At 38.3% G+C, this 9,661-nt stretch overlaps 1 protein-coding gene across 1 annotated transcript in view; it reads left to right on the top strand.

Annotated features, from left to right (window-relative positions):
- Nucleotides 1–4,034: 4,034 nt before the first annotated feature.
- Nucleotides 4,035–9,661, top strand: part of cachd1 (cache domain containing 1) — a 175,903-nt gene continuing 170,276 nt past the window's right edge. The window contains exon 1 of the mRNA XM_061975732.2: nt 4,035–4,564. Coding sequence (XP_061831716.2) covers nt 4,316–4,564 — 249 coding nt within the window. The 5' untranslated portion in view covers nt 4,035–4,315. The remainder of the gene's footprint in view (nt 4,565–9,661) is intronic.

Raw genomic sequence — 9,661 nt, 5'->3', positions numbered from 1 at the left:
TGTTCATTAATAGTTTTGATACCTTCAGTGACAGCCTACAATAGTCTTGAAAATAAAGAAAAAACGCATTGAATGAGGTGTGTCCAGACTTTTGGACTGTACTGTATGTACTGCGATGAGGTGGCGACTTGTCCAGGGTGTCCCCTGCCTTCCGCCCGATTGTAGCTGAGATAGGCTCCAGCGACCCCGAAGGAAATAAGCGGTAGAAAATGGATGGATGTATGTATGTATGTACACACACACACACACACACACACACACACACACACACACACATATATATATATATATATATATATATATATTTGCCTTTGAAAATGCTGTATATACACTGCAAAAAATAGCTGACAAAATATAAGATAGAAAGACTAGATTTTAGAAATAAAATACTAAAATCTAATGAAACTATTCGTCCATGCAGCTAGTTATTTTTACTTGATAGAATATCCTAAATTAAGATTTGCATATCTAGAAATTAGAAGGAATTTTAAGAAAAAAATACGTATTTTATTCTAAAAAAAACATGCATTATTCAACATGCAATTCTTAAATTAAGCGTCTTCGGGATGTTGCAGAATCTTTAAACAAGGGTTTCTATCTAGGGAAAACCAAAATATCGTATTTAAATAGTTATTATCGAAATTTTAACATTTTAAAATTATCCATCCATCCATTTTCTACCGCTTGTCCCTCTCGGGGTCGCGGGGGTGCTGGAGCCTATCCCAGTTGCACTTGGACGGAAGGCGGAGTACACCTAATAGACTAAATATAATTAATCATGCTAAAATTAAGGTTATGATGTAAATTCAATAAGCAAATAGCTCTTAAAACTCGGGAAATTTCTGTAAATAAAATGTTAATTCTTGGCAAGTGGCAAATAATTTGCAGTGCAAAAATATCAAAGTAAACCCCCTCCTTCTTTGGAATGTTGTCAGTAAGAAGTTTAGACACCCCTGATTGAGAGCCGTGCATTCAATAAAAATCTGCATCCTGAAACACGTTGTGAGGCTGGGGAAATCCTGCATTTTTGTCCTCCGAAAATATGCCTCTGCTTTACTCACATTAGGTAAATTTTAGTTTCTTCTCAAAGACAGGTAACGTAAAAAACTGTTCTCTATCTGAGCCGACGTGAACTCGGAAAAACTAAAACAGTGTTTTTCAACCTTTTTTGAGCCAAGGCGCATTTTTTTCATTGAAAAAATCCGTAGGCACACCACCAGCAGAAATCATTAAGAAATGAAACTCAGTAGACAATAAAAAGTCGTTGACGCAATTGTTGGATATGACTTTAAACCACAAACAAGCATGCATCAATATAGCTCTTGTCTGAAAGTAGGTGTACTGTCACGACATGTCACATCACGCCGTGACTTATTTGGACTTTTTGGTGTTCTCCCGTGCGCATAGTTTTAGTTCTTGTCTTGCGCTCCTATTTTGGTGGCTTTTTCTCTTTTTTTGGTATTTTCCTATAGCAGTTTCATGTCTTCCTTTAACGCTATTCCCCGCATCTGCTATGTTTTGGCAATTAAGACTATTTAAGTTGTGCGGACACTATCCTTCTTTGTGGGGACATTGTTGATTGTCATGTCATGTACGGATGTACTTTGTGAATGCAGTCTGCTCCACACACTGTAAGTCTTTGCTGTCGTCCAGCATTCTGTTTTTGTTTACTTTGCAGCCAGTTCATTTTTAGTTTCGTTTTGCATAACCATCCCTAAGCTTTAATGCCTTTTCTTAGCGGCACTTGCCTTTTGTTTATTTTTGGTTTAAGCGTTAGATACCTTTTTACCTGCACGCTGCCTCCCGCATATTGTGATCACGACAAACCATGTTACCGACATCTACAAAGCAATTAGCTACCTGCTGCTACCTACTGACATGGAAGAGTATTACACGGTTACTCTGCCGAGCTCTAGATGGCACCGACACGCAACAACGGCACATTATTTGCAGACTATAATTACTGGTTTGCAAAAAAATATTTTTAACCCAAATAGGTGAAATTACATAATCGCCCACAGCACCCCAGACTGTATCTCACGGCACACAGTGGTTGAAAAACATCGGGTTAGATATCATCATCGACTATGATTAAAATCAAGAGTAACATTACTAATTCAGTGTTAATATTTGGGTGGGCCCCAAGCATCTTTGTAGTGCAGGGGTGTCAAATGTACGGCCCGCGGGCCGGATGAGGTCCACGAACAGGTTTCATCCAGCCCGCGGGATCATACTTGCCAACCTTGAGACCTTCGAATTCGGGAGATTGGGGGGGGGGGCTTGGGGGCCGGGGTATATATTGTAGCCCGTAAGATTGTTGATGTGTTACGGTGCTGATGTTCTCCTGAAATGTGTTTGTCATTCTTGTTTGGTGTGGGTTCACAGTGTGGTGCATATTTGTAACAGTGTTAAAGTTGTTTATACGGCCACCCTCAGTGTGACCTGTATGGCTGTTGATCAAGTATGTCTTGCAGTCACTTTCGTGTGTATGCAGAAGCCGCATACAACATGTGACACGCTGTTTGTATGGTGAAAAAGCGGACGCGCCGACAGGTTGTAGAGGACGCTAAAGGCAGTGCCATCATGGCACGCCCTTAATATTGTTGTCCGGGTGAAAATCGGGAGAAATTCGGGAGAATGGTTGCCCCGGGAGATTTTCGGGAGGGGCACTGAAATTTGGGAGTCTCCCGGAAAAATCGGGAGGGTTGTCAAGTATGCGCGGGATGGATTTGCTCAGTATAAAAATGAGCCGAAATTTTTTAATGAAAGAAACTGCTGTTCTAAATGTGTCCACTAGATGTCGCAATAGCAATTCTTTGTATATTTGTAGATTATGCTACATATGTAAAAAATAAAATAAACTACATGATGTTAGTGCACCAGTCGAGGAAAATGATCAAACTACATAAATAACATCCTGTAATTTGATTTTGATAGTATTTTTTTATCTTGATAAATTGAAAATTAACACCAATGAGTTGACTGATGAACATTATCACATAATTTATTCAGAAAGTATAAATAAAGACAAATAAAGATAGAACACTATTAACCGCAACAAGTAAGTGTAAAAAAACATTAATTTTTCAACAAAAAAACCCATCTGAAGTTGTCTTTATTTTTAAGTTATCGTGCCGTGATTTTACCAGTCCGGCCCACTTGGGAGTAGGTTTTTCTCCATGTGGCCCCCGATCTAAAATGAGTTTGACACCCCTGTTGTAGTGGAAAGGTTGGGCCCAGAGGTCCAAATTATAAGAACCCCTGCTTTAAAAAATATTTGGGGAAAGAAACACGACGTGTGGTGAGAGACAAATGTAATAAAACAATCACAATCCTCAGGGTGTTAAATTTGATGGAATTCAAGGCGACACAGCAGCACGTATACACCAACTGCAGGAAAATACATGATTTTTTTGCCGCTAACACTAATTCAGTGTTAATATTTGGGTGGGCCCCAGGCATTTTTGTAGTGCAGGGGTGTCAAACGTACGGCCGGCGGGCCGGATGAACAGGTTTTATCCGGCCCGGATGAACAGGTTTTATCCGGCCCGCGGGATGGGTTTGCTCAGTATAAAAACGAGCCGAAATTTTTGAATGAAAGAAACTGCTGTTCTAAATGTGTCCACTAGATGTCGCAATAGCAATTATTTGTATCTTTGTAGATACATATGTAAAAAAAAAAAAACCACATGATGTTAGTGCACCAGTCGAGGAAAATGAGCAAACTACATAAATAACATCCTGGGAAATTTTGTAAATAAGATTGTCTTTTAGTTTCTAAAAGACGATGTTTTTTACAAAATTTTGTAAATGAGATTGCCTTTTAGTTTCTAAAAGACAATGTTTTTTACAAAATTTTGTAAATGAGATTGCCTTTTAGTTTCTAAAAGACAATGTTTTTTACAAGATTTCCCAGCTGTACGTGAAGGCGTCATAGCACCCGCACCCTGATCCATTGATGTGAGGCTCCGGACGTCTGTAGTAGGACTGCTTTTCCACGCCCCTTACTTTCACCCCTTTGTGGGGAATCTCGGGCTCCCACTCACACACACACACTTCCACACTTGCAGGAGTTTAGAGGAACAAACATAGATCGGTCGACCTTTTTTGTTTGTTAAAGAAATAACTTATTTTCCACGCATGGATCTATGTTGTTCTCTTCTGGGGTTTCGAGGAAGTGCAATGGTTTGCACTGCCGGGCATTTTGGAGCGTCCACGGGGAGGCAGAGGCCACACGGACTCCACAGCGCAAAGTTTTAAAAGTGCTTTCCTCGTCAAAGTTGTCGTCTTCACACTCCGAACAGCCCGAACCATCATGGCGAGGCGGACCAGGCGGAGCACTTTGCTTTTGACGCCGAATCCGCGCGCTGCTTTTCGGGATACACTGCTCGGTCTTCACGGGAGCTTGTCGGCGTGTTTGTGGGGCTTCGCTTTCACGTGCTGTGCTCTTTCTTGTGGATTTTGTCGGGCGGACACGGAGTTTTCCATCCTGGAAGAAGCGCAAGTTTTGTCCGAGCAGATGAAGAAGCTGTCCTCCGAGGAGCTGGGAGTCTTAACCATGCAGGTAAATGTGCTTTTCTCGCCGTGTGTGTGGGAGGAGGAGACGTCTGAAACACCCAAAGTGGCTTAAACGTGTCAAACAATAGGTTTGCCCCTATAAATAATTACAAAAGAAAAGTACGACCTGCAAAACATGAGCTCTCTTGGGGGCCCAGCTTTGAAGTTCTTCACTTTACCCCACTAGGTTCCAATCTCTGCATATATCCTGATTTTGTATGATTAATAAGGCTGATTTATAGATTAATCATTATCTGATTCAAAATGTATCTGCTGGATTTTATGTCATAGTTTTACTGACAAGCGTAGCAACATCATCTTTGGTTGGAATGTTTACTATCACCCCCCCAAAAAAATCATGTATTTTCCTTCAGTTGGTGTATATGTGCTGCTGTGTCGCCTTGAATTCCATCAAATTTAACACCCTGAGGTTTATGATTGTTTTATTACATTTGTCTCTCACCACACATCGTGTTTTTTTTCCAAATATTTTTTAAAGCAGAGGTTCTTATCATTTTGACCTCGGGGCCCAACCTTTCCACTACAACAGGGGTGTCAAACTCATTTTAGATCGGGGGCCACATGGAGAAAAACCTACTCCCAAGTGGGCCGGACTGGTAAAATCACGGCACGATAACTTAAAAATAAAGACAACTTCAGATTATTTTTTTTTTGTTAAAAAATTAATGTTTTTTTACACTTACATGTTGCGTTTAATAGTATCCTATATTTATTTGTCGTTATTTAAATTATGTGATAATGTTCATCAGTCAACTCATTGGTGTTGATTTTCAATCTATCAAGATACAAAAAATACTATCAAAATCAAATTACAGACATGTTATTTATGTAGTTTGATCATTTTCCTCGACTGGTGCACTAACCTGTTTTTTTTTTGTTTTTTTGTTTTTAACATATGTAGCATAATCTACAAAGATACAAACAATTGCTATTACGACATCTAGTGGACACATTTAGAACAGCAGTTTCTTTCATTCAAATATTTCAGCTAATTTTTATGCTGAGCAAACTCATCCCGCGGGTTGTACGTTTGACACCCCTGCACTACAAAGTTACCTAGGGCCCACCCAAATATTAACACTGAATTAGTAATCTTACTCTTGATTTTAATCATATTCAATGATTATATCTAACCTTTACAGCTTACAACCTTGTCAAATGATATGAAACCATTTGTTAATCACAAAAATGTGTATTTAACACATAAACCTTAGGTTTAGGTCAGGCTGATTAGAAAAATAAATGCTAAGCAAATATACTGCAGAAGAAGTCATAAATCATGAACGCATTAATAGTTAACAAAAATAAATAATACAATTATGTTGTGCTAAGATAATTAAACTAAATTAATAATGAATATGTTTCCTCAGTGAACTTTCAATAAAATCAAAGTGTAAATGAAGACTTCCTCTATTTGTTTAAAATTGTCATTACTGCCACAAGTGGTGGAAAAGTGTATTACAACTAGGTATCGCTGCAACGACAGCTGGGAAACAGATTTTTGGCCGCCCCCTACGGAGCGCTCGCGGCCCAACAATGGTCGCCGGTCCTATGGTTAAGAAACTGTTGTAAACAATATTCCAAAAAATGTCCTACAAATGGTCCTACATTACGCATTTTAATGCATAAACATATCTTTAAAAAACCCTAGAAACATTAATACTGCAGTAGTATTGGCCATTAGTCGAGACCAAACCAATCAGAGTATGCTGTTAAAGATTGTGGCCACTGATTGGCTCAGCCTAAAGCAACATGAATATATTGGACTAAAAGAGTGTAAAAGTGACTAAATTGTGTTATTTCATGTCCAGTGGTAGGGCTGCAACCATTATTTGATTAAAAATTAATACAAAAATATGTTTTGATTGTAAAATGTTTTAATTTATATTATATTGCATTGATTATTTGTTTGAGTGGGAACTAATAGGTTATGAAATCCGAACCGCATAAAATATGGTAAAAGAAGGTAAAATAAATTAAATAGAACACAAAAGATGCCAAATGAAGATCAAATAAGGTAAAATATAGTTGTAAACAGTTTTTTATGCTCTAGTTATGAAACTATTTAATTTATAATTAATGACTCCTACTTTGTGGAAATGAATGTATCCCAGTCATGTTAGGAAACCGCGATAACAGTGGTAAACAAGGATGACTGTAGTTCTGTTTGCAAATGGCATTCATGTGATCATTTAAGAGACTTGCATGCTAGCAAAACATGTAGCCAATTTAAAAAAGTCCAATATTTATTGTTAAATGGATGGAAGATTAAACATACTGTTACATATGTTTTCCTCTGTGTGTTTTGCTGCTATTGCCACTGTCTTGTATACTGCATATGGTGTTGCTGCTATTGGAACCTTAATTCCACCGAGGGCACACATACAGGGGATCAATAAAGTAAATTACATGTAATCTAATCTAAGACACTGCCAAAAAAGGGTCACACACACTAATATTTAGTTGCCTTTAGCTTTAAATCCGGCATGTATTTGCTGTAACATTGTTTCCACAAGCTTCTGCAATGTCAACGTTTCTGTCCAGAGTTGCTTACATGTTTCCAAGATATTGTATTGACGGCGGGGGATTAGGACCACTTTGCAAAGACAGTTCTTAACACAATTTTACTATTTCCAAAAATCTCCTTAGATGTTTTCTCATGCCTAATGTACTGTATGCCAATATTTCACCCTCCTGAAACAGATTAACGTCTTTTCCACGACCATATCTTTTTTGACATGGCGGTTTAGCAAACGAGAAGCTTTTCATTGCATTGATTAGGGTTACATAATTTTTTGTCATCTGAACAGATAATCATTCATGCAGTAATTGAAGGCTCTTACCAATATGCTTTGTTAAATCCTGGTGGTGACCTATTTTTTCTTAGGCTAGGCAGTGTATGTAAATATATAAATAATACATGCTTCAGTAAAATGCAGTGCGGCTCTACTCACTGCAAACGGCAACTAAAATAATAAACCTTACGTTAATTTAATCAAGTCAAAGCATTATTATTACTTGTCAGGCCAGAATTATTTACATATTCTTGTTGTATTCTATTAGATTGTACATATCTGTTTATGTCATGTCAGATCAGTACTGTGCCCATCCCTTTTATGTTAATTGGAACTCTGCAGTAGTCCTACTACACAATTACTCTTCACTGCCGTTACACATTGATTATTGTGTTAACCTTTTGTAAAGGGAATGTTTATTGTTTTACTGTAGGTATTTAACATATTTTTATAAAGTTTTTATCTTTGTAGAGACACTGGCTTTAAATCATGCTGTCTGATAATCCTATATTAGTTGTCATTAGTTATGATAAAACATGCCGTTTTGTATTATTTTACTGAATTATCTCTGCTCTCAAATATTGTAAAATTGCTGTATTAAAAATTTTTTTTAAAAACCTTTTGAATTGTAGGATATATATTTATTTGACAAGGAGTCAGTTCAGAGATAAATATGTTATCCGCTTTTATAGTGCAAAAATAAGCAATAATAAATTCAGTGTTTCTGGCCTTTGGTGTGTTAGTTTGTGAAATCGTGCTCTTTGAAGAGGTCATCCTGAGCTTTTTCAGAGGAGCTGAGACGCTTTCATGTTGTTTTCAGCCCCGCGGGACTCAAAGCGTGCTCGTAATGAGGCGCCCTGCATTTCCAATGACTTGCCCAAGGTTTTAAATTGGAAAAAACAACACTTTTATTGATTACTGGTTGAAAATCTGTGGTGTGAAGTAAAACATCACTTTGCCGTGTGCATGCAAGCTGAGCGCCATTAAGTTGCCAAATGGCAGGAGGTGTGTGTGTGTGTGTGTGTGTGTGTGTGTGTGTGTGTGTGTGTGTGTGTGTGTGTGTGTGTGTGGGGAGGAGTGGGGGGGTCGACTTCAGAGGCAGCGGAGCTCACAGGCCCTGAACACCGAGGCGAGGCAGTGGGGGAGCCCTGGCCCCAAATGGTGTTTCATCTCCTCTGCTGCCACACTGGTGTGATGCCTTCATCCTGGCTGTAGGAGTCAGCTTCTAGGGCTTCCTCTGATCCTCCTGGATCTTCCTTTGTCATGGCTTCTCTCCCTCACCTGAGCTGTGCCCTCACCGCCTCATTTTATTTCTCTGCTTACTTTGTCGTATTTTTCTTTTATCTTTTTCTGTTGTTTGTATACATTATTGCTGATGATTGCTAGCCACCTTTCGTTGTCTTTCTCTTGTGTTCATATATGAATGGGAATTCCTTGAGTGACTAAGGAGGGAAATTAACAATGTATTCGTTTTTTAGGGCACACTAGTTGTCAAGAACAAGCGTTTTCTGCAAATATTTCTGTCTGGATGTGACTTATGCAGTAACATATTGCATATTTATCAGTTTTACCGTAAATTCCGGACGATAAGTCGCTACTTTTCTTCTACACTTTGAACTTTCTACACTAACTAATTTATGGATTTTTCTTCGCTTGCAGCAATAATAAAAAATAGTTTCAAAAAACACTGAGAATGCATTTTATGTTTGTACTATGGTGCCATTTTGTGGACACGTTCGCTCACTGCAGTTGATGCTGTGTCCTTCCATTTACTGGTAGTGCTTTCAACCAGAGGTGCCGTGCCGTTCAGTCCTCTAGCCGTCCATAGCGTTACTACTTGTATGGATTTTTCATTCTGAACTCCAAACAAGGTTTGTAAGTCTTACAGTATAACTAAAACTGTTTATACTTAATGTAATGACACAAGCGTTGTTAGCATTCGCAAATATGCTAACACCTTTACAAGTGTGTGTGTGTGAGTATTACTGACTTACAACGGCATTCTGTTTGGGTCGTTTCAGTTTCACAAATTCCTCAGTAAACTTACCAAGTGGAGTTATTAAGTCTGTTTAGGTGATTAAAGAGCTAGCGTCCACAGCTAGTGGATCTATGACGATGACTTCTTTGTGTTTAATTAGCTGTTTTACTGTCGTGATACAGACACCGTTTGGAAGCAATTAACGTATGTAAATAAACATTTACAGAATATTTACGTGGAAATAACAAAATTGGCGACCCCGAAAGGGACAAGCGGTAGAAAATGGATGGAAAAATTTATATATTTTTAA

Source organism: Nerophis lumbriciformis, linkage group LG14 (genome assembly GCF_033978685.3).
Source record: "Nerophis lumbriciformis linkage group LG14, RoL_Nlum_v2.1, whole genome shotgun sequence".
In the NCBI taxonomy this organism is placed as follows: Eukaryota; Metazoa; Chordata; class Actinopteri; order Syngnathiformes; family Syngnathidae; genus Nerophis; species Nerophis lumbriciformis.
The sequence above is the reverse complement of the archived record's forward strand: the minus strand, read 5'-3'. Positions and strand labels throughout refer to the sequence as shown.